At 45.9% G+C, this 24564-nt stretch overlaps 1 protein-coding gene across 14 annotated transcripts in view; it reads right to left on the bottom strand.

Annotated features, from left to right (window-relative positions):
- The window catches only part of ZMYND8 (zinc finger MYND-type containing 8), a gene marked incomplete at its 5' end in the record, with an annotated part of 128678 nt that overhangs the window by 70216 nt on the left and 33898 nt on the right, over positions 1 to 24564 (bottom strand). For 7 of the 14 annotated variants that reach the window (XM_079720316.1, XM_079720314.1, XM_079720323.1 and 4 more), the window contains 5 exons: positions 884 to 971; positions 2091 to 2183; positions 4702 to 4815; positions 8274 to 8417; positions 18692 to 18840. In XM_079720316.1, coding sequence (XP_079576442.1) covers positions 884 to 971; positions 2091 to 2183; positions 4702 to 4815; positions 8274 to 8417; positions 18692 to 18840 — 588 coding nt within the window. Of the gene's footprint in view, positions 1 to 883; positions 972 to 2090; positions 2184 to 4701; positions 4816 to 8273; positions 8493 to 18691; positions 18886 to 24564 lie in introns of all 14 variants that reach the window. The other 7 variants (XM_079720310.1, XM_079720313.1, XM_079720321.1 and 4 more) reach the window with 2 other exon arrangements.

The following is a 24564-nucleotide window of genomic DNA, read 5'->3' on the forward strand; positions in this document are numbered from 1 at the left end:
CCACATGCCGTGGAACAACTAAGCCCCTGTGCCACAACTACTGAGCCTGCGCTCTAGAGACCGCGAGCCACAACTACTGAGCCCGCATGCCACAACTACTGAAGGCCGCGCGCCTAGAGTCCGTGCTCCACAACCAGAGAAGCCGCCGCAATTAGAAGCCCACGCACCGCAACGAAGAGTAGCCCCCACTCGCCACAACTAGAGAAAGCCCGTGCGCAGCAACAGACACAGCGCAGCCAAAAATAAATAAATAAAATAATTTATAAAAACTACATATATATATTGATACCACTCAGCGATAAAAAGAAACAAACCACTGAGAGACACAAAATGAATGAATCCCCAAAATATCACACTGTGTCAACGTAGCCAGGCATAAAAGAGGGCACTCTGACTCCACTGGTATGAAATTCTAGAATATGTAAAACTAATCTCTAGTTACAGAAAACAGAATAGTTCCTTTTCAGGAGGGTGGATTTACTGGAGAGGGGCAATTGGGAATATAATGGGGTGACAGAAATGTTCTAGGATCTTACTTGGGGTTGTAGTTACAGAGGTGGTTACACATTTGTCAAATTCATGGAATGCACCTGTAAAATCTGTGCTTTTTATTTTATGTAATTATTCCTCCATTAAAATAAGGTTTTTTTTAAAGGACAGGTAAAAGCATCATATAGTCACAAGCCACTGTGGACATCAGCTCATACCTTAAAATGCATGTAGTCACTGCCCCCTGTTCACACACGTCAGCAATCTATACACCAGTATTCTCAGCTATTGGCCCTGATGCATGAAAAAAGAGCCTGATTTTTCATGAAGGGCAGGAGAACAGGCAACACACACAGCATACTCTCATTCTTAAAGAGTCATCTAATCCACTCACCCCCATTATAAATGATGCAGTTGTGCAAAATCCATTTTGCATCAGCCAGGAAGGCTTCTGTGCAGCCATACATTTTCTTTTTAGCGTTCTGGGAAGAAAAGCCACAGAAAATAATCACCAGTGAGTCTCTATAAGCCACAACCAGTAACACCTGCGTCCCCACATAATTTTCTTAGCAGTCATTTGCCAAATTAATTAATGCTTCTACTCATTTCCCAAGATGCTATTATAGTTGAGATCTATAACTCTATAAAAATGCATTCACTGAATTCACCACACTAACTTGAATTTTCTCATCTTAGAGCACTGCCATTTATCAAGCAGCTTCTTCCACCAAACCAGGATATTTTACATATTTACACATTTATTATTAATTGTACAGCCTCACATAAGCCTCATAATTGAAAACTCAAGGAAGCAGTCACTATCCCCATTTTACAGACAGGGAAACTGAGGTATGGTAATGTTAAAGGAACTAATCAAAGTTCCAAAGCTAATAATTTGGGAAGCCAGGATTCCAACCTTGTCTTTTTGGAATTCCTTCTTTTGTTTAATACCATAAGGGTGTGTGCAATTTTCCAAAGCAGGCTGGATTTACTGTTTTGGGGATCATCAATGCATACAATATAAAGTAATGTTTTCACCTCATCCACGCTTTTCTTTAACCATATTTTGGTGCCAGCAATTTGAAAATCAGCACCAGGATGACATACACAACCTAAAATGTTACGTGTGTAATTTTTCAGCATGGAATTTTAGTTTGAACCTTTAAAAACACTTTCAGGCATTAAAGAAATACTCTTATCAGTGAAATAGGTCAAGATCTAAGAAGCCACTTATTCACTGCTAACACGAAGGTCTCCCAGACACTTAATTTTCTCTTCTTCCTTCCTGCTGATCTTATTAGCACCTCCAAAAGAAAGAGAAGGGTAAGGCCAAATCAACCAAATCACTAATTCTTAGAAGCTGTGACTTTCTCATATAAAAAGCTAGAATCACCAGCAGAAGTATAATACTATTTGGAGCTAAGCAGTGGATTTCAACACCCATTGCAATCCTTGGGAAAATGTTACAGAAGAAGTTAGGAGAATGAGAGTTCTTCCATCCAAATAAAAATGGCACAGAACCATCTAACTCGAGATGGGGCACGGGAAGTGAGGGAGGATCTTTAATCATCTTGACAATTGGCTTTTTGATGGAAGCCAACCTTTTCCAATGTACAAAGGTCCATGGGATGGAAGATGTATTCCGCATAGTCAGGATGCTGTTCCAACGGAACGGGCTTCTGGAATGCATCTGTCTATAAAAGAAAAGATGCACAGACACAAACCCATCACTGCTATGGAGGACCAAGCATTAATACCAGCAATGCACTTTAAAACCGAGACAACTTTCCAGAAAACACAGTTCTAAAACTTTCTACAAAATAGGCCCTTGAGAAGCTCCAAACTGGTTCACCTTCAAATTCTGCCTGGTTATCCATAATCATGGGCCCAGCTGTGTTCCAGTTTTGTCATTTGTTTTGTTTTCAGTACATACTCCAGTAACAGGTCCAGGCCTCTTCAATTAAGATGGACAAGAACACGCTATCATTACTTGAGACCTGAATTCTGAAGGAGGCTTATCTATACACTGAAAATGCCCATAATCAAAACTGACTGGGGGTGAAATCTGGCTACACCTAGAGATGACACACCAAATAAAGTTCCCCTAAAGTGCCAACAGATATCTTACACATGGGCGGAAATTTTAGTGAGGTTTTGCTCCTCCTTTGAGGGGCCAAATTACTTTCAAAGCAGGGACTGTGTGAGGACTTCCCTGGTGGTCCAGTGGTTAAGACTCTGCGCTTCCAATGCAGGGTGGGGGGCGCGCATTCGATCCCTGGTCAGGGAATTAAGATCCCACAGGCCACGTGTCACAGCAAGAAAAAAAGAAAAAACAGAAACAAAACAAAGCAGGGACTGTGTAAAGGTTTTATATCTTGATCCACTTTCTTATGGAGTAATAAGAATCAGTTCAAAATGCAAGGCCTGGTTTGTTGATGGGTACCATTTACTTATCAATAAAAAAAAACCTAAAAGATTTCATTAAACACCAAATTATGCTCAAGCAAGGCATCTGAACGGATTACCATTTGCAGTCATCCAAGCTCTCTCTCATCCAGAATCAGTTTGGCCGTTTTTTTTGTTTGTTTGCTTTTTGTTTTTTTGCGGTACGCGGGCCTCTCACTGTTGTGGCCTCTCCCGTTGCAGAGCACAGGCTCCGGACGCACAGTGTTCAGCGGCCACGGCTCACGGGCCCAGCCACTCCGCGGCACGTGGGATCTTCCCAGACCGGGGCACGAACCCGTGTCCCCTGCATCGGCAGGCGGACTCTCAACCACTGCGCCACCAGGGAAGCCCAGTTTGGCCATTTTAAGTTAAAAGGATGCTTCCACAAAAATCAGCAACTTTCTGTTCTGATTTTGTAACAAACAATTTACATAAGAAATTAACACCTTCTTTGATTTTTCTTTTTGGTTTATAATTAATTCCACGGTGTTGACAAATCGACATGAATCAATTCTCCTTGTCAAAGTTTGTTTTTTTTGCAAAACTTAGGCTATATAATTTTGCTTCCATTGACAGAGATTTTGGGAAAGAGACAGGTTCTCAATTTAGCAACCCCCAACTGGCATGCTCTGAATTTTTCTCATCATGATATCAAACTTCAGAATATAATCTCGAAACTAAAGCTTCTACTTTATTTTAAAGAAATTAAACCAGAATGGCTACTAAAAGCACTCAGAATCTACATTTAAATTACATTTATTTGACTTAGAAAGCAAACTCTGAAGAGTTTCACAAAGGGTCACCACTAGCCCATATGGTGCCTTTGTGTAAATCGGAAAAGAACCCTACCCAAGAACCCAAGTTTCCACAGGAAAAATGTCATAACATGTTGATTATCTTGTCATAACATATTATTTTTTTATTTTTTGCGGTACGCGGGCCTCTCGCTGTTGTGGCCTCTGCCATTGCGGAGCACAGGCTCCGGACGCGCAGGCTCAGTGGCCATGGCTCACGGGCCCAGCTGCTCCGCGGCATGTGGGATCCTCCCGGACCGGGGCACGAACCCGTGTCCCCCGCAGTGGCAGGCGGACTCTCAACCACTGCACCACCAGGGAAGCCCATAACATTATTTTTAAAAACAAGGTATTTTACTGCCATCTTTCTGAAACCTGTCACCAAAAACTACAAAACCACCATCACAGCTATGATATGACTGGGACTTCTGGGAGGGAAACCACGGAGAAGTACACTGCTTGCCAGCTGAACATGGCAGGCCTGCTTTCACATACAGATTTTCCTTAAAGGGCAAAGGCTGTACATCAAATCCCGTTTCAAAATTCTCACCCTTTACAGGAATCTCACTGGTTGAGTTTTACCTGAAGGTTCCACCATTAGGCCTTGATTACAAAGAAACTGGGTTGTACTCAGCTCTCTCACTGAAATGGAATTCTAATAACTCCCCCTTACCCGATGCAGTCTGAGGTTTCACTTCGCAACCACTCAGAATTTTAAATCCCCACCAGCTTTCTAATATATGTCACTTCCTGATTAAACTTCCTTGGTCTCACAAAGTGCTCACTTTTGAGAATTAACTTAATGCCGTTGTCCAATTTAATTTACAGGTATCTGAATCTGGGCACACAAGACCCAAAGAGTGATAAAGCACAGGTGTTTGAAAAGCTAAGGCAACTACAAGGAACAAAAATTTAACAGAACAAAGGTCACTATTCTCATTCACACTTATAACAAGAGGAAGTGTCATCTTACCCCTGGCTGTTTCATTTTCTGAATGGCAAACTTGAGCAGGTAGGATAACTGTTCAATGGTGAGCATTGTCATGGCTTTACTCTGAGTCTCGATGCATTCTGCTACTGTAATCTTCTACAAATCAAAATCACACAAATATCCAGTTAGAAAAAAGAAATTACGATCCCATGTACTCATTTCTCTTTCCTCCTAATTTTCCAGTAAGTTCACATGTAAAAAATAATTCCCATCTAAATGAGACCAGTTGTTTCGCTTGACGAGCGCTCCAATCTACTTGACCTGGGTGCTGGATCAGTGGATAAAAATTAAGAAGCACACCGATCCATCGATTAACTCATTAAGAACTGTTTTTAGCTCATGTAGACAATATAATCTGAAAAAAGGGTGGGGTAGGCAAGGACTATAACCTTGGGTTTCAAGAATAGGACATGAAAGGCCACTGATGGTTTCAGGGTAATCTCTTCACACAATGAATCAGCCACTTTCCTTGATCCTCTTAAGGTTCTGGGCTATCTTTCAGGAAACTGACAAGGAATTAATTCAATGACGTCACGGTTGGAAAGGGACAATCTTCCCTGTAGAAAGAATCCAAGGGACGGTAGTGAACTAAGAATAAAAATGACTTCATTCTCCGTCACCACTGATGTGAACCCACGCAGGACATTCTGGCAAATTACCCACGGAGCAGTCTAGCTGTCTATCTCTGTGGGAAATAAATGTCACTTTGTAAGAGAAATTCCCATCAAAGACATGTCTGATACCAGATTCTGCTATGTAAATCTGATACTTGATCTAAGAGCTTCGGAATCCTTAGGTAGCAGAACAAAAACAGTAAATTCAGATGCTATCAGGAAACACTCTTGAACCATCTCTGCAGGGAGAGCTGAGAAAAGTTTTCTCTAATTAATTTGGTTTGCATTTCCATTCTTCAGATCTCCTGATCCTCGAAAAGGAACTTCCAGGCGTGTCTGGTTGGTTGCTGAGAAAAAGGGCAACACAAGAGGCGCTCATAAGCTGAAATCAGTCCGTGATGCCCAGATCTCATTGCTTAGCTACCAGAGCCGAAACAGCTAGTCTTCCCAGTTGACCACCTCACCAATTCACCACTAGAAGAAATTCAGGACTCTAAATCTTAGACATAGAACACCTGTCTGTCTGAATTCCAGTTCATTTCCAGGTAACTATCCACACTCAATACTTGGGTCGCCCGCTCAACTGGCATTCGCCTCTTCTCCCCCAGCCCTGGCCACGTCCTCCTGGTTGGCAATGGCCGGTTCCCACGATACAGACTGAAAGTACCAAACAAACATTTTTGAGCCTTTCCTGTGTGGGGACTGGTGGTCCAATCCTGACCAATGAGCCCAAGGGCGTGTCAGCTGGAGGCTGATGGGCAAAGTCTTCTGCTTGATAAGGATTGAGAAGAGACACTCCTCTCAGGGGGACTGTTATCTAGTCACATGTGATAAAACCCCCAACAGCCACCTTATGAGGGACACACTGCCTCAACAATGAAATGCAAAGAATCTGGCTCTGAACAAACGCTGGCCTGGCCCTGCCTCTGGATTCTTTCTATACACGATAATAAATCTCTCTTGGTTTCAGCTGCCTTTCATCAAGATCTATTATTTACAGCAAAAGCATCCTATCTGAGCCACTATCTTCTCTGCGAAATTATTAAACAATTGGGAAGGGAAGGTCAAGACAAAAGAAAATAAATGAAGGTTCCAGTTCCCACATTAAATGCAGGATGAGTTCAGGCTCTGGACAGGAGGGCACTGCTGAGCAATCTCTCCATCCATAGGAACCCAAAGAAAACCAGTGACCATCTTTTGCAATTTTAGAGGTAGAACACCATTAAAATGTCATCATCATACTGACCTGGCCTCTACTTTCTTTCCACAGATTTTTGCTGCATCCACTACACAAAAGCAGTACTACTGACACTGTCCTAAAGCTTGCTTTTTTCCCCACTATCGACAGCTGGGAGAGCTTTCCAATTCCTACACAGAAAGTACCCTCGCGTTTGAGATCTAATGCCAATATACCTTTGAATCCAGGTGACACTCCATATTAAAGGATTTTGTAGATGACGTTATTTGGGGTTTTTAAAATAAATCTATCTATCTATTTATTTACTTATGGCTGCATTGGGTCTTCGTTGCTGTGCAGGGGCTTTCTCTAGTTGCGGTTAGTGGGGGCTACTCTTCGTTGCAGTGCGCGGGCTTCTCATTGCAGTTGCTTTTCTTGTTGAGGAGCACGGGCTCTAGGCGTGCGGGCTCAGTAGTTGTGGCACGTGGGCTCAGGCTCGCGGGCTCTAGAGCGCAGGCTCAGTAGTTGTGGCGCACGGGCTTAGTTGCTACACGGCATGTGGGATCTTCCCGCACCAGGGCTCGAATGCGCATCCGCTGCATTGGCAGGCGGATTCTTAACCACTGCGCTACCAGGGAAGCTCTGTTTTTCTTTTTGTTTTTGTTTTCTAGATGACATTCTTATTTTCAGCATTTTGAAAAAGCATCATAGTTGGAAGTTGCTGAGGCTAGAAGACACCTCAGAAAAGTGGAAACCATGATAATTGTTTTCATGAAGAGCGTTTAGGCTTTGCTACAAATGAAATATGCACGTTCCCTTCACTATGCCCGTGTGCCTCTCCCTTGGGTTCTGTACCTGCAGCCCCCTCAGCCTGGAAGGCCGTCCCCCCACTGCCCCACGGCTCACTCCTTCCCTTCTTCAAGTCTTTCCTAGATCTTAAGAGGACTTCCTGGACTTCGTCATTTAAAATGGAAACACTCTGCACCCCCCCTCACTCCCTATTCCTCACTTTCAATTCATTTTCTCTAGAACATTCTTCTTCTAACACATGGTATACAACTTTATTGTGGTGTTTGTCCTTTTCTCCTGAAAAGAATGGGATTCCGGCCTCTTTTTGTTCACTGTTGAACCCCTAGTATGTAACAGGCACGGGAGAAACAGCTGTCGCGTGAATAAAAGCATCAGATGGCAACCACGTGGGACATACAACCAACACTGGTCTTCCCAGCTTGGCTACTGCCGATGATTCAATGATGCAGCAGGAGACAACATCCAAGAAGGAAGAAAACAGCGTGGGATCTCTTCAAAACATACAAACTGTCAGAAGTTTATAACTTCTGGAATGTTCATTACAGGAGAATCAGAGAAGGCTGCAGATCTCAAAGTGATCCAAAGACCCATGAAGAATCAAAATCAATATTCAGTGCAGGGGACCTTCCTGGCGGTCCAGTGGTTAAGACTCCACACTCCCATCGCCGGGGGCGCGGGTTCGATCCCTGCTAGGGGAACTAAGATCCCACAAGCCACGCAGTGAGGCCAAAAAATAAATAATCAGTGCAACTGTCTGTCTTTCCAAGAGCTGCAGTGCTAAGGCCGTTGCCTATGTTGGTCCAAAAAAGGGGGTGACCAGGATAGAGCAGAGATGGAAGGCAAGAAACTCCTCTTTTCTTTGTGTTTGGATTATTTGAAAATTTTGAAATAAAAGGAAGAAAAGAAAGGAGAGGAAACGAGGCAGACAATGCATTCATTCAGCAGGAACTAACCTCACATTCAGGACAAAACCAGTCCCCCTCTGGTTCCGATGTCAGTCTCAGACACTTAGCGTGATAAACCCGGGGACAGAGCTCACAGCAAAGGACTTGGCCTTCCCGGTGACAAACCCAGCAGTAGAAATCATTTCGTCCATCCTGCGGTACAACATCAACAGGGTCTGTGGTGAGTGGCTGCTTCATATAGTAAAACGGACCATGTCTTAGTTCTGACTGAAATGTAGGCAAGAAAGACAGGTTTGGTTTCAAAACAAATGTGCATTCTCAAAAGGAATTTGAACAAATACATCAATAACAACAGAAGAAAATTAGAGCATTTCACACATTCATTAAAAAGCTAGCTTGGGTTACTCTACTTAATACAGAGTTTGCGGGTCATTAGATATTAAGATTGATTTTTCTTTCTTGTATTTTAAGAGGCCATGGATTGAAAAGCTGGTGTCTAAGAGTTAACAGGCAGCCCTAGCAGGATAGCACAATGGTTACAACCCAGGCACACCTGGGTTCAAATTTAGCTCTACCAGCTGCATGACCCAGGGCAAGTCTCTGAACCCCTCAGCTTCAATTTTCTCATCTGTAAAATGGGGATGATAATAACTAACATCACTGTATTGTGGCTGGAATTAAATGGGATTGTATAATGTATGCATTTAACACAGCGCCGCCATTACAAATATTGCTAATACGGTTAAAAGTCCAACAAATGGAAGTCTAAATGTACAAAGCCAAGAAAAGTATGGCAATTTGCCCTGGGAGTCTTTCAACAACAGGTCTTCGTCGAACAGATCCATTGGAAATGAGTCACCAAAAATGATCATTCATTTTTTGTTTGTTTGTTTGTTTTTGGTTTTTTTGCGGTATGCGGGCCTCTCACTGTTGTGGCCTCTCCCGTTGCGGAGCACAGGCTCCAGACGCGCAGGCTCAGCGGCCATGGCTCACGGGCCCAGCCGCTCCACGGCAGGTGGGAACTTCCCGGACCGGGGCACGAACCCATGTCCCCTGCATCGGCAGGCGGACTCTCAACCACTGAGCCACCAGGGAAGCCCGATCATTCATTTTTTAAAGTCTACCCCCAATGCATAAAGTACTTAATAGCCAACAAGAGGCTTTCCTAAAACCATGATTCTCCAACATGGTAAGTCCTGGTGTTTGCAGAGAAGCCACATCTCCTACTGAGAACGAAGGAAGAATGGCAGAAAGATGAGAGAAGGGGGGTGGCCAATTCATGGCCAAAATAGCAAGAGAAATGGTCCCTATAGAATCCAGCAGAGCCACTCTCCGAACTCACACAACCACTCGGAAGAAACTCGTTGGGAAAATGCCTACTGGAAACCAATAAGAAATCCTGTTCCGGAAGTATGAGAAAGTCTGGTGGTAAGTGTCAAAATGACCTGGTAACTGGCTGTGTGACCTTGAGAAAGCTACTCGACCCACTTTAGCCTTGATTCCATGGACAACAGCTCAGCCACAACCACAGGGCCTACCTCTGAATAAACCTCCTGGTATAACAAGCTTTTTCCTGTCTTTCAGTTAAGACATGACAGTTTTCTCCATAAAGATCTCGTATACTGGTTAGGGGCTGCATAATTCTTGTTGCTGCTGTGAATAGGACCTTTTCCAATTTCAGTTTCTAAATAGTTCTCGTTGGTATATAGAAGCACTGTTAGATTTTTAATACCGACCTCATATATAAACAGTTCTGATAGTTTATTGATTAAAAATCTTACCATCTCTAAGTAACATTAGTTTTGTCTGTCCGTGTCTAGTATTTTTACATCACTTTCCTGTTTTCCTTATTTTACTGACTAGGACCCTCAAGATAACAAGGAAGAGTGACCAAGATTACAGGCACCCGTCTCGCTCCTGGTTTTTGTTTTGTTTTGTTTTGTTTAATATTTATTTATTTATTTATTTGGTTGTGCCAGGTCTTAGCTGTGGCATGTGGGCTCCTTAGTTGTGGCATGCGAACTCTTAGTTGCGGCATGCATGTGGGATCTAGTTCCCTGACAAGGGATCGAACCCGGGCCCCCTGCATTGGGAGCATGGAGTCCTAACCACTGCGCCACCAGGGAAGTCCTCTCACTCCTGGTTTTTATTATGAAGTGTTAATGTTCTCAAAATGCCTGCTACTTCCACCTTCGTTGATAAAGAGCCTCACAGACGCTTATTTAGCACTTCTTTATGAACCAATCCTAAGCCCCCCAACTCTCACTTCTACTAAGAAAACAGCTACGACTTATAAGGGCAATTGCACAATTCTTGAGCTTGGTTATTGCCCTATTTCAGTTCAACATTTAAAATAGAGCGCTCTCCTTGGTTTCCAGAGGAATTAACATCATCGGTACGCTATTCCTTCCACGTTACGTTTTCCAACATATTGTCACACATACCATCTTCATTTTGTCCTCACCATCATCAAGAGAGGTACTCAGGGGAGACACCACTTAGTCTTACTAGACAGATGAGAAAACTAGGTTAAAAAGACTTATCGGACCCCCAAGCCCAGAGCAAGGACTCCCACCCAGGTTTCCGAGCACTTTCTCTCGTCCCTGTGCCCCACAAAAGATGCTGCTGGATGCAGAAGAGATTCTGATGATTAAGTGACCCCTCACAGAACATTCTCTGTAATCCAAACTAACTTCGGCTTAAACAAATTTACAGTTACTAGGGGGTAAGGGAGGGAGGGGGATAAACTGGGAGATTGGGGTTGACATGTACACGCGACTGTATATAAACTAGGCAACTAATAAGGGCCCACTGTATAGCACAGGGACCTCTACTCAATACTCCATAATGGCCTATATGGGAACAGAATCTAAAAAAGAGTGGATATATGTAGATGCAGAACTGATTCACTTTGCTGTACACCTGAAACTAACACAACACTGTAAATCAACTATCCTCCAATAAAACTTTTTTAAAAATAATAATAACTTCTGCTTAATGCAAAAAGCTGAAGAGGAAAAAAAAATCTGAAAATTCGGAAGACATCTAAAAACATACTAGAGGAGACATAAAAAGATAACAGCATCTAGAGCAAGGAGTTCTCAATTCGTATGACATCTTGGGCCAGAAAATTCTTTGCTTCAGGGAGCTGTCCTGTGCACTGTAGGATGTGTAGCATCACCCTTGGCTAGATGCCGGTGGCAGCCCCCCTACCCCCATGCACAAAATGATGACAACCAAAAATGTCTCCAGACACTGCCCAGTGTCCCTGGGTGGGGGCAAAACTGCCCTCAGTTGACAGCCATCCATGTAGAGGATCTGCTGTCTGCCTAGGAAAATGGTTGTTTGAGTTTCTATGGGGAAGAGTGTCGGGGCGGGCCGCGGGAGGGGGAGGAACGTCCATTCAAAGATAAACTGTGGGGCTTCCCTGGTGGCGCAGTGGTTGAGAGTCCGCCTGCCGATGCAGGGGACACGGGTTCGTGCCCCGGTCTGGGAGGATCCCACATGCCGCGGAGTGGCTGGGCCCGTGGGCCATGGCCGCTGAGCCTGCGCGTCCGGAGCCTGTGCTCCGCAACGGGAGAGGCCACAATAGTGAGAGGCCCTCATACCACAAAAAAAAAAAAAAAAAAAGAAAGATAAACTGTACATATCAAGCAAGCAGAACTATTTCTAACCTGAGTGGGGTCTTCCAGGATGCTTTGTGGCTTTTGCAAGATAGCTGTAAGCTGTATTTCAGGGCCCAACTTCCTTTCAGTAAGTTAATAATAGGATAGGAAGAGTCATTAAGACCTAAATGAAACTAGAAGAATCGAATATTACAGCTCAGCTCTCTAGCCGGCAACCTAAGTCCTTTGCATCTAATAGAAGGTGGGGTTATTGCCACTTGAGAAGCTTCCCCCGCCCCCTGTCCCTGCCCCTACCCTCAGCTAGCCAGGGGTGGGCGTTCCTGGGAGGACCATGAGGAGGGAGGGCCAGGTTGCCCCCTACTCTTTTCAGGAGTTTCATCCTTTCTCGAAACAGCAGCTGTTGACGAGAACTAGCTGCCTGGTAATAGCCTTGTCAATCAGATACCTGCCTTATCTGCTGCTTGTGTTTCCTGCTCCGTAAAAATAATCTGATAACAAATACGGAACATTTAAAAAAGGAAAGGCAAATCATTTCAGGTAGAATGAGTTTATGATTTTCCTCCCTCACATGCACAAGGTGCGTTCCCAGCCTGCTAGTAAGGCAAGCAGGCTACAACCCGTGTTGCTATGAGATTAACTGCAGGCTGTGAGCACACATGTTCACATTCCCTGCTTCTTCCACAGGCCGGCTTAACAAGAAATAGGCTTGTTCATTCACTTCTGGAACACCTCGGTCTACACCAGGAGCCAGCAAACTTTCTCTAAAAGGATTCTATAAAGATAGTAAGTAAACAGTTGAAGCTTTGCAGGTCGTGTGGTCTCTACTGCAATGACTCAACTCTTGTCAAAGGAAAGCAGAACCGACTGCAGATGAGATGTCACTGAGTGGACGTGGCTTTGTTCAGGTAAACTTTATTTACAGAAACAGGCTCTGGGCCACACCTGGTCTGCGAAAACCAGAGGATGGGTTCTGGGGCTGTGTGTGAGCACAGGGTACATGTCTGGGGGGGCCAGGGGCTGGGGGGAGAGGACCACAGACTCAAATTCCTTCTGGGGCCACATAGGGAACACAGATGAATGAAAACAGTCCTGGTTCTGGCCTGCATTCTCCTGCATTTGATAAAAGCACAAGGACTGCAAAATAAAGAAAGACCGCTTAGCCCTGGAGTGTGAGGATGATGCTGGCACCCAGCCTCAGTGCTGGCGAGACGGCGGGAGGGGCAGAGCACGTGCCCGTCTTCAGGGCTCTCAGCTCCAGTGATCAAGGCCGCCAGGCAGACACACACACCAGGGGCTGCCTGGCCTCAGGGAAAAGCGGGCAATCCTGCTGTCTGTCCCCTGACCTGTCTCAGCTCTTAATACACTGCCCCCACCCAACAAGGAGCTTCTGTGAAATGTCCCAGTTTTTAAGACAATGCATGGGCCCAGCAAAATAAGTCCTGGCCCACCTCTTTATAATACGTATACCCCTGGTCTCAGAGGAGACAAGAGGGGCCCTGTCATTTCTGTGCCATATTCGATCTAAAGGTACACCTAAGGCCATTTTGCACCAATCTGTTAGCAGATTATTGTTCGATCCTTTAATGAGAAAGAAAAGAAAAAGAAAAGAGGGATGGAGGGGGGGAGGGGAGGGGAGGGGAAGGGCAACCTCCCAAAAGGACTCAAACTCAAAATGTCCCAAGAACTACAGATTAGATTGGTATTTTACAGTAAAGGGCCAATGTCACTTGGGACAAGGCATTTCTTGCCACGTCTACCACAGGACATTCAGCGACCTGACCCTCCTCCTCACAATGCCAGAAGCACCCTTCCAGGCTTTGGGATGTCCCCCACCGGCAGTCCCAAGAAAAAAGCACCGAGATGTTTTCAAACCTTTCCTAAGAGGTAAAATCACTAGACAAAAAGGCTGTAAAAAATTAATTATAGGACTTCCCTGGTGGCGCAGTGGTTAAGACTCTGCCTGCCAATGCAGGGGACATGGGTTCGAGCCCTGGTCCGGGAAGATCCCACATGCCGCAGAGCAACTAAGCCTGTGCGCCACAACTACTGAGCCCACATGCCACAACTACTGAAGCCCGCGTGCCTAGAGCAACAAGAGGAGCCACCGCAATGAGAAGCCCGCGCACCGCAACTTAGAGTAGCCCCCGCTCGCTGCAACTAGAGAAAGCCCATGCGTAGCAACAAAGACCCAACACAGCCAAAAATAAATAAATAATTTTTAAAAAAATTAATTATAAACCTCAGAATATTCTTTCCCCTAAAAATAAAGTGCATTCTAAACCTCTTCTTAAAATTCCCCTGAAAGTAATGAATTCCCAATATATGAAAAATGGGTGAAACCTTAAATCAACAGACAAAGGATTCATCTCCAAAATATATAAACAGCTCATGCAGCTCAATATTAAAAAAACAAACAACCCAATCCAAAAATGGGCAGAAGGCCTAAATAGACATTTCTCCAAAGAAGACATACAGATGGCCAAGAAGCACATGAAAAGCTGCTCAACAGCACTAATTATTAGAGAAATGCAAATCAAAACTACAATGAGGTATCATCTCACACCGGTTAGAATGGGCATCACCAGAAAATCTACAAACAACAAATGCTGGAGAGGGTGTGGAGAAAAGGGAACCCTCTTGCACTGCTGGTGGGAATGTAAATTGATACAGCCACTATAGAGAACAGTATGGAGGTTCCTTAAAAATCTAAAAATAGAATTACCATATGACCCAGCAATCCCACTACTAGGCATATACCCAGAGAAAACGATAATTCAAAAAGACACATGCACCCCAATGTTCATGGCAGCACTATTTATAATACCCAGGTCATGGAAGCAACCTAAATGCCCATCAACAGATGAATGGATAAAGAAGATGTGGTACATATATACAATGGAATATTACTCAGCCATAAAAAGGAACGAAATTGGGTCATTTGTAGAGACGTGGATGGATCTAGAGACTGTCATACAGAGTGAAGTTAAGTCAGAAGGAGAAAAACAAATATCGTATATTAACGCATATATGTGGAACCTAGAAAAATGGTACAGATGAACCGGTTTGCAGGGCAGAAATAGAGACACAGATGTAGAGAACAAATGTATGGACACCAAGGGGGGAAAGCGGCGGGGGGTGGGGGTGTGTGTGTGATGAATTGGGCGATTGGGATTGACATGTATACACTGATGTGTATAAAATGGATGACTAATAAGAACCTGCTGTATTAAAAAAAAAAATTTATTCAAGTCATCCAGCGATGGAATGACCCAGTTGATTGTATGACTGATTTGACCAATAACAGAGTGATGTGAGTTAAAAAAAAAAACAAAAAAAAAACCGTATCTCCACTTCATAATAAAACGTCTCTACCAAAAATGGAAAAATACGGGAGCGGGGGGGTTATTATGCTAGAATGGCTTTCTTTTTATAACACTAGAACAACCTCAGAGTAAAGAAAAATCAAAAATCAAAAGAACCTGACCGCCTAAGACCAGAGACAGAAGGAATGAGCAAAGCTGGCAGGGTGTGCCACATAAGGGAGGGGTGGGGAGTGCGGAAAACTAGAGCACACAGGCCCCGTGTCTATAGAGCAGGCTCTACTCAGCTCCTGCTATTGCTGGATTTTTCTGAGTTTTTATAGGAACCCAGAAATACAAGTTGTTTTTTGAAATCTCATGATCTTCAAACGTTGGTGACTAACAGAAATTACGTTGGTAAAACCCGGCATATGCAGATGTACATTTTGCTTTTAATTCCATAATTTTTTTCAATTCTATAATCTAAAAGAGGAAAGAAAAGGGAAAGGGAAGAAAAGAAAAGAAAAACATGCCCAGAAGAATTTTTTTTAAAGATTTCAGTTCCTCTTAGGAAAACAGACTGTGCTTGAGGGAGGGTGCCCCCTTCTATGCAAACACTACAAGCTGGAATGAATTATGGGGTCAAGGGTCAGGAATTTCTTTTCTTTACAGTTAAGGCTATTTCTCCTTTGCCAACTCCTGGCCATTCAGCCCCAGGGAGTTTTAGATGTGAAAAACAAAAACCTACGATCAACCTTAGAATGTTCCTAGGCCAAACCCTATTTTACAAGGTAACTGAAGCTCAGAAATGGGAAAGCAACTGACAAGGTCCCGCAGTGAGTTTCCCAGATGCAGTGGGACGGGAAGGAGTCAGGTCTCCAGGTCTGGAGCCCTTCCCTCCAGAGCCATGGCTCCGTTAACTCTTCTATCAGTACTGCAGATAGGAGAACCATCTTCAGAAGCATAACCGTGCCCTGTGTCCGGTCACCCCTGCTCTGTTCCACATCCACAGTGCATTCTGTATTCATGAGCTCCCGCCCTGTGTCCAACGCTGGGGCGAAAGCAACCACTGGACACTGACCACTTTCTGAGGCTCCTACCAGATGGGGGACAGAGATTTACAAACACACCATTGTGGTCACGAGGCTTAAGTGTTATAGAAGTGGTATGAACACGTGGATGAGGAAGAGAGAGAAGAAAATGTGTGAAGTGCCTAAGAGTTGATCAGTTTCTAGAGAGAGAGATGTGAGCCAATTCTTTTTAATGTCTTTTATCTTTTTCTTTTTTTTTTTTTATGTGAGCCAATTCTTAAAAGGACAGAAGGAAGTCACAAAGCACGAGTGCATGTGTGCACACACACAGAGGAGCCACTAGGAGACCGTCTCTGTCCAAGGGGGACAATATCTGCTTCATGACTTACGGGAACTGGTAAGAGAGGGTTTGCCGTAAATTAAGGTTTGAGGATTATTTATAGCCTTCGTGTTTCTTTCTTAGTCTTCAAGCTCAACAGCTATGGGATGGCTCCCGGGTGACAGGGGTGGGTGGTCACCGGCTTCAAGCCAGCCAGGCAAATGTAAGCTTCTTACTCACTGTGAGGCCTTGGGGAGGTGACTTAACCTCTCTGAACCTCTGTGTTTTTCATCAGTAAAATGGACACAACTGCAGCCCTTCCTCACAGCATCATTATAAACATTAACACACAAAAAAAGGCTTACAACAGGATGGGCACACTGTAAGTTCTGCTTTTAGTATTATTCTCACCAACACTATTATTATACATGTTTTTTCAAATTGCAATTCCTCCCAGAAGTTTACTTAGAACTCACCAGTTTTTCCTCCTATAATAGGATTCCCAATTCATTAAATCTGGGCTATTCAACGCAGAAGCTACGAACCAGAGGTGGCCACCTAAATTTATTAAAAATTCAGTTCCTCAGACACATCTGCCACTTTTGCAAATGCTCAGTGGCCACACATGGCTTGTGACTATCCCACTGTACAGTGCAGGCCTAGAACATTTCCACAGCTGTTGTTTAATTATTTCATGGATAGTCCGGGTGACTATTCCTCTTAATGTAGACTCTGGCTTAACTTCTTTTTTTTTAATTTACTTATTTTATTTTTGGCTGCATTGGGTCTTCGTTGCTGTGCGCAGGCTTTTGCTAGTTGTGGCGAGTGGGGGCTGCTCTTCATTGCGGTGTGCGGGCTTCTCATTACGGTGGTTTCTCTTGCTGTGGAGCACAGGCTCTAGGTGCGTGGGCTTCAGCAGTTGTGGCAATGTGGGCTCAGTAGTTGTGGCACGTGGGCTCAGTAGTTGCGGCTCACGGGTTCAGTAGTTGTGGCTCACGGGCTTGGTTTCTCCGCGGCTTGTGGGATCTTCCCAGAGCAGGGCTCGAACCCGTGTCCCCTGCATTGGCAGGCGGACTCTCAACCACGGCACCACCAGGGAAGCCCTGGCTTAACTTTAATTATTATTATTTATGTCACTTAGATCAAGTCCTCTTCACAACAGCCCTGCAAGTTTGGTAGCACTAAGATCATTATTCCCATTTCAGTAAGTGAGAAGACAAGACACAAAGAGGTTAACTTGCCCACAGCCTCAAGAGAACAGGAGAGCTGGCACTTCACTATGTAATTCTGAGAGAGAAAATAGATTCACGCACAGAAATGTCCCCCTCTCACAGTCCTGGCCATTTAACCATTGCTAGGTTTCTTCCCGCGAAAGCAACAATCTTGTTTTATTCAACCTCAAATCCCCAGGGCCCACTTCGGCATCCATAATCTGCACAAATCGATGAATACATCCCCATGAATCCCCGCTGAAATGATATCAGACCTGCTGGGCATCCTGTTTCCTCCAACGCTAGGAGACTTGACCTCATAGTCCACTAAAACACCTCTCATTTTTTTAAGTCAGAAGAGTAGCTAGCCTGCAGCAGAGAATTTTAGAGCTAGAAGGTTCCTGAGACAAGATCCAAGATGGCATAGATTTATGCATCTAGTTGACTGGTCCTGGCTGCTGAGGGAGGGTGGAGTCTGCCAGAGACTGTGCACTCTGAGAAGGGTGCAGAGTGACCAATTACCCAAGTTGCAGTGGGCAGCGGGTAGGAGGGCAGCTGTCTCTCACCACAGGCCTAAACCCATTCTTTTACAGATGAGAAAATTGAGAGCAGAAGGGAGCATGCCTCAGCCACACAACCACCTCCAGGCAGAGCTCGGCACTGTCCTATGGGCACAGCCTAGGAGGGCAACACCCTCAGGCCACATGGGCAAACAGTCCTAAGGCGTGGAAAAAGAAATCCAAGGAAAATCCCCAAATCCTAGAGCACGGTATCTTATCTGGGTCACTGCCCTTGTCCCCCAAAGAGATCTGAAAAACCCACTGGAAATTTCTGCACAGGCCCACTTTGAGCTGTCCTTCTTGTCCTATGCAAATGACAGCCGGAGCAAGGCAGCTTGCTAAATGCCAAGCGCACCGGTGGTTAGAAAAAGGACAGCCTTTGTCCCCCGGGTGTGGACGCCATTCCCACTGGCCTTTTACCTGCTCTTTATTGTTATTGTTCAGTAAGCCGGGTTTCTTTTTCTTTTTAATGGGGCTTGTTGATGTGTCCTGTGGCGAGTGGCCATTGGAGGAATGCGGAGGGCTGGGGAACTTTCTTTTCTGGGCTGTTCTCTCTGTGGAGCCAGGATCTGAAAGAGACACAGGACCACATATTTTAAAGCAATCGGGGAGGACTAGGCCCCACGGGAAGGGGGTGTTAGGGACACAACCTATTTTGTCCCCAAACCTAATGCCATTTTAGTGACCTTCCTCCTAGAATATACTCCCCCCCACCCCCCATCTTCACTGCTTGTGTCAGAGGTCAGTCGGTCTTTCTTTAGCCGACATAACATTACTGTAAAAGTTTTAATTCGCTGCCAAAATATAAAAATGAAGAAACTTCACATAATACCCTAGATTTGGGGCTTCTATTTAAAAAAAAAAAAAAAATCAGGGCCTGCAGGGCCTTATGGGACCAGATAGAGCTGAATACCAGCCAGCCACTTTTTAGATGCGAAAATGTCCCCCATTTTGTCACAGTCCCCACCCTTCCCTACTGTGTCCCTGTTGACGAGGCCATGACCCAGCTGCCGTGAGCTGTCACACACCCATGTCTGATGGCAAAAGCAGGAAACCATAGGAGACAGGCCAAGAAAAGAAGGCCACACACTTCAAGAAAATGAAGGCAAACATACTTCGTGGTGGAAGACAACATTTATTCATGTTTATCAGGTTAAAAAAAGTATAACTGTGTAAAAAAATATACCCCACCCACCAGAGTCCCCGTGGCCCAGTCACCAGTAGGCATCAAGTTTGCGACTCTCCTCCAAAGAGATCAACGCAAACTACATTCTCACCCGATTCTCATCTGAAAAATGCCAACCCCACCCTTGCCGATCCACTCCTTTCTATTTTTATTCTCCCAGCATCTCGTTAAAACACATACACTTGGGACTTCCCTGGTGGCGCAGTGGTTAAGAATCCGCCTGCCAATGCAGGGGACACAGGTTTGAGCCCTGGTCCAGGAAGATCCCACATGCCGTGGAGCAACTAAGCCTGTGTGCCACAGCTACTGAGCCTGCGCTCTAGAGCCCACAAGCCCAACTACTGAGCCCGCGTGCCACAACTACTGAAGCCCGCGTGCCTAGAGCCCGTGCTCCACAAGAGAAGCCACTGCAATGAGAAGCACACGCACCGCAACGAAGAGTAGCCCTCGCTCGCCGCAACTAGAGAAAGCCTGCGCGCAGCAGCGAAGACGCAATGCAGCCAAATATAAATAAGTAAATAAATTTATAAAAAACAAACAAAAAATAGAGATTATTGCAATTAAAAAAAACACACACATACAATTCCACCACCATCCAATCTTCACCTGCGAAGATTTTTAATCCATTCCATGCCAGATGGCTGTCCTGTTAGCTTAGGGAGGATACAATGGAATGCCCAGGGGCACCTTCTATCCTTGAGGAATGAAAGCTACAGGCACCAGAAGAGGAGAAAGCTATGCCGGGAGCACAGGTGATGAGACGGGATGCGGAGTCCGGAAAGATGACTATCCACGAAGATGGCCTGATGACGTTCCCCGTCCAGGTTACCTCTCAGGCAAGTCCCAGCACGCAGGCTGTGCTGTGTGTCACAGCCCTTTGGACAGGAGCCGCTGGGGCAGATCAACAGGGTCCAAGATGGCCACATATAAGGCCTCCTAGTGGTTTACTTTTTTTTTTTATTTTTTTTTTTATTTTTTTTGTGGTACGCGGGCCTCTCACTGTTGTGGCCTCTCCCGTTGCGGAGCACAGGCTCCGGACGCGCAGGCTCAGCGGCCATGGCTCACGGGCCCAGCCGCTCCGCGGCATATGGGATCCTCCCAGACCGGGGCACGAACCCGTATCCCCTGCATCGGCAGGCGGACTCCCAACCACTGCGCCACCAGGGAGGCCCCTAGTGGTTTACTTTTGACTGAAAGCTGGAGCGTCCTCCAGCAGGCTCATAAAGACAATGGACCACTTTTTCAAAATCCAATCTACACAGGGGAATTCCCCAGGCTCACCAGGCCGACTGCAGGAAAATCCTGAACAAATGTTCAGGTTGCTGTACTGAGACACAGCCCAGAGAGGAAATTAAATGCTAACCACAGACACCTTGAGGGAGAAAAGACCCCAGAGTCAGGGGACCATCCCACAGACATCAAAACAGCGGCCTGGAGAACCCAAAGGGTTGGCCCAGCAGCACACAACAGCTAGTTAGTGGGAAAATGCACTAAAAAGACGCAGCCTGGGATTGGCAAGCTTCCCCAGAGAGCACCTCCTCTCATTCCCACAGGGATCCTCAGCCCACTTCCCCACCATATGTAAAAACTCTCACTTTCTCTATAGGGTCTTTGACCCAACCATCTCCTCCTAGAAGCACGTTCTACAGACGTGGTCACAGGGCAGCAAAGCACATGCAAGATGATTCAACTGCAGCACTGTGTGTTATACTTAAGACTAGAAAGGACTTACGTGTCCACAAACTGGGAGCTGGCCTGATAACATACTGCGGGATACAGCCATGAAGAAGAATGAGGCACCTCTAGACAAACTGACGTATGACAATCTCCAAGCTTCTGCATCAGGTTAAAAGAGCAACACATGAAAATACCAATGGCATTCTTCACAGAACTAGAACAAATAATTTTAAAATTTGTATGGGAACACAAAAGACCCCGAATAGCCAAAACGATCTTAAGAAAGAACAGCGCTGGAGGACTCACGCTCCCTGACTTCAGATTATACTACAAAGCCACAGTAATCAAAACAGTATGGGGGGCTTCCCTGGTGGCACAGTGGTTGAGAGTCTGCCTGCCAATGCAGGGGACACGGGTTCGTGCCCTGGTCTGGGAGGGTCCCACATGCCGCGGAGCAGCTGGGCCACTGGGCCTGTGCGTCCGGAGCCTGTGCTCCGCAACAGGAGAGGCCACAACGGTGAGAGGCCCACATACCGCAAAAAAAACAAAACAAAACATAACAAAAAAACAGTATGGGGCGGGCTTCCGTGGTGGCACAGTGGTTGAGAGTCCGCCTACTGATGCAGGGGACACGGGTTCGTGGCCCTGTCCAGGAGGATCCCACATGCCACAGAGCGGCTAGGCCCGTGAGCCATGGCCGCTGAGCCTACGCGTCCGGAGCCTGTGCTCCGCAACGGGAGAGGCCACAGCAGTGAGAGGCCCGCGTACCGGAAAACAAACAAACAAACAAACAAACAAAAACAGTATGGGGCGGGCTTCCGTGGTGGCACAGTGGTTGAGAGTCCGCCTACTGACGCAGGGGACACGGGTTCGTGGCCCTGTCCGGGAGGATCCCACATGCCGCGGAGCGGCTAGGCCCGTGAGCCATGGCTGCTGAGCCTGCGCGTCCGGGGCCTGTGCTCCGCAACGAGAGAGGCCACAGCAGTGAGAGGCCCGCATACCCGAAAAAAAAAAAAAAAAAAACAGTATGGGGCTTCCCTGGTGGCGCAGTGGTTGGGGGTCCGCCTGCCGATGCAGGGGACACGGGTTCGTGCCCCGGTCCGGGAGGATCCCGCGTGCCGCGGAGCGGCTGGGCCCGTGGGCCGTGGCCGCTGGGCCTGCGCGTCCGGAGCCTATGGTCCACAACGGGAAAGGCCACAAAAGTGAGAGGCCAACGTACCACACACACACACACACAAAAAAAAGTATGGTATTGGGACTTCGCTGGTGGCACAGTGGTTAACAATCTGCCTGCCAATGCAGGGGACATGGGTTCAAGCCCTGGTCTGGGAAGATCCCACATGCCGCGGAGCAACTAAGCCCGTGTACCACAACTACTGAGCCTGTGCTCTAGAGCCTACAAGCCACAACTACTGAGCCCACGTGTCTAGAGCCCGTGCTCCGAAACAAAAAGAAGCCACCGCAATGAGAAGCCCACACACCACAATGAAGGGTAGCCCCCACTCGCCGCAACTAGAGAAAGCCTGCGTGCAGCAACGAAGACCCAACACAGCCAGAAATAAAATAAATAAATAAATTTATCCAAAAAAAAAAAAAAAGCGATGCATGTCTAGCACCATTAACAGACTAACACACACAGCCCAAGAAATATGGGGGTTTTGTCTTTCTCTTTTTTTTGTCTTTATCTTTCTGTTTTACTTTGTCTATTTTTTCCTTTTTTAATTTTTTTTTGAAAAAGATGTTTTATATATATTCATAATTTACATAAGCCTAAAATATTCCTGGTTGAACACAAGAAATACAAGCTCTTAATGGAGACCGGTGGTTGCCTCAGGGGAGGAGAGCTTCTATAGGGTGGGGGAGGGATTATTTTCCACCATGTGCCCTTATTTATCATGTGCCTGGACTACTTTTTCAAAATAAGGAAAATAAAAAAGGATAGAAGGTTCAGCGTCACATAAAAAAGCAGCAGGTGCAAACCAAAGCCAGTAATGAGCAAATAACAGAGACCTGATTCAGGATTAAAAATGTCGCCAAATGAACAAACCTGGGGCTGATCAGCCTGAGCGTGCAGACCCCAGGAAAGAGTTTGGGATTTGTTCTACATGGATCTAATAAACCCAGGTAACTCTGCTCAAGTGTCAGAGGATGGGCATTTAAGAAAAGCATTTTGGGGGCTCAAAGGAGATGTATCTCAGAAGAAATGGCACCCTAGCCAGGCAAAAAGGGAAAGCCATTGGGCCAAGGTTTTGATTTCGCATGTATTATTCCGTTTGTGGACAGATTTTGAAAGAGAGCACGTGAGCAACGTCAGGCCAGTGGAAAGCTAGGAACAAATTCAGGGAAAAAACAAGTAATGCTGACCCCTGAACAACACAGGGGTTTGGGCTTCGACCTCCACACAGTCGAAAATCCACGTACTGCTATCTCTGCCTCAAAAACAAAGGAACTGATAAAGGACTCACCCAAGGGGGGGAAGCCGTCTGGACAGAATCAGGACTCAAACCCTAGTTTTTTGTGATTCCACATACCGTGCTCTGTAATCAAACACAAACTTTCCCCTACACTTAAAGATTGGTCAAATGAAAACACGGGTACTCTATTTACTGAAAAAAATCCACGTGTAAGTGGACCAGAGCAGTTCCAACACGTCTTCTTCAAGGGTCAACTGTAGTGTGTCCATGTTTCTCAACAGAGCACTAGTGGATTTTGGCAGGGACGGCTCCTCCCCGTTGCCAGGACAACCTCAGCCCCCTCCCACCCACTGCCATTGACGCTCCCAAACACTGACAACCAAAAGTGCCTCACATACTTCCCAATCCCTACCCAGGAGTGGTACTAGCCTCCTGGAGCACCGCAGAGCTGGAGCATGGGGCACAGTGGACGAAACCCACAGCCCAGCCCACACCTGGTCGACCCCTGGGGCCAGAAAGCTCTCCAGCTCCTCCCACTGCAGTGTAAGTCATTCAATCACCTGTGGCTGAGATCTCCTAGGATGATGGTTCCCCAAGTGCTGTCCTCACACAAGCAGCAGCAGCATCACCTACGAATTTGCTAGAAATGCACATTCTCAGGCTCCATGCCAGATCTACAGCATCAGAAACTGGAATAGGGCCCAGTGATCGGGGGTTTAACCAGCCTTCTGGAGGATTAAGGTGCACACTAATTCAAGATGCTCTAGGTTGTATGTTTGGGGGATGGTTGTATGTTTGGGGGATGGAGTGTGAGTTCTCCAGCCTAGAGATTCCTCTCCTTCCTCATCGCTACCTGTAGGGTTGGCTCAGAACCCAGGAAACGAAAGAAGCCAAGCAAGGAGGCAAGGAGAAAGAATGAAAACAGCTAAACACATGACCCCAGGCGACTCCCCCTACTTCTCAGGGCCTCAGGGACACATCTGTAAACTGGGAGGAGAGATGGAGAAAAGGAACAG

The sequence above is a fragment of the Hyperoodon ampullatus genome (assembly GCF_949752795.1).
Source record: "Hyperoodon ampullatus genome assembly, chromosome: 14".
Classification (NCBI taxonomy): Eukaryota; Metazoa; Chordata; class Mammalia; order Artiodactyla; family Ziphiidae; genus Hyperoodon; species Hyperoodon ampullatus.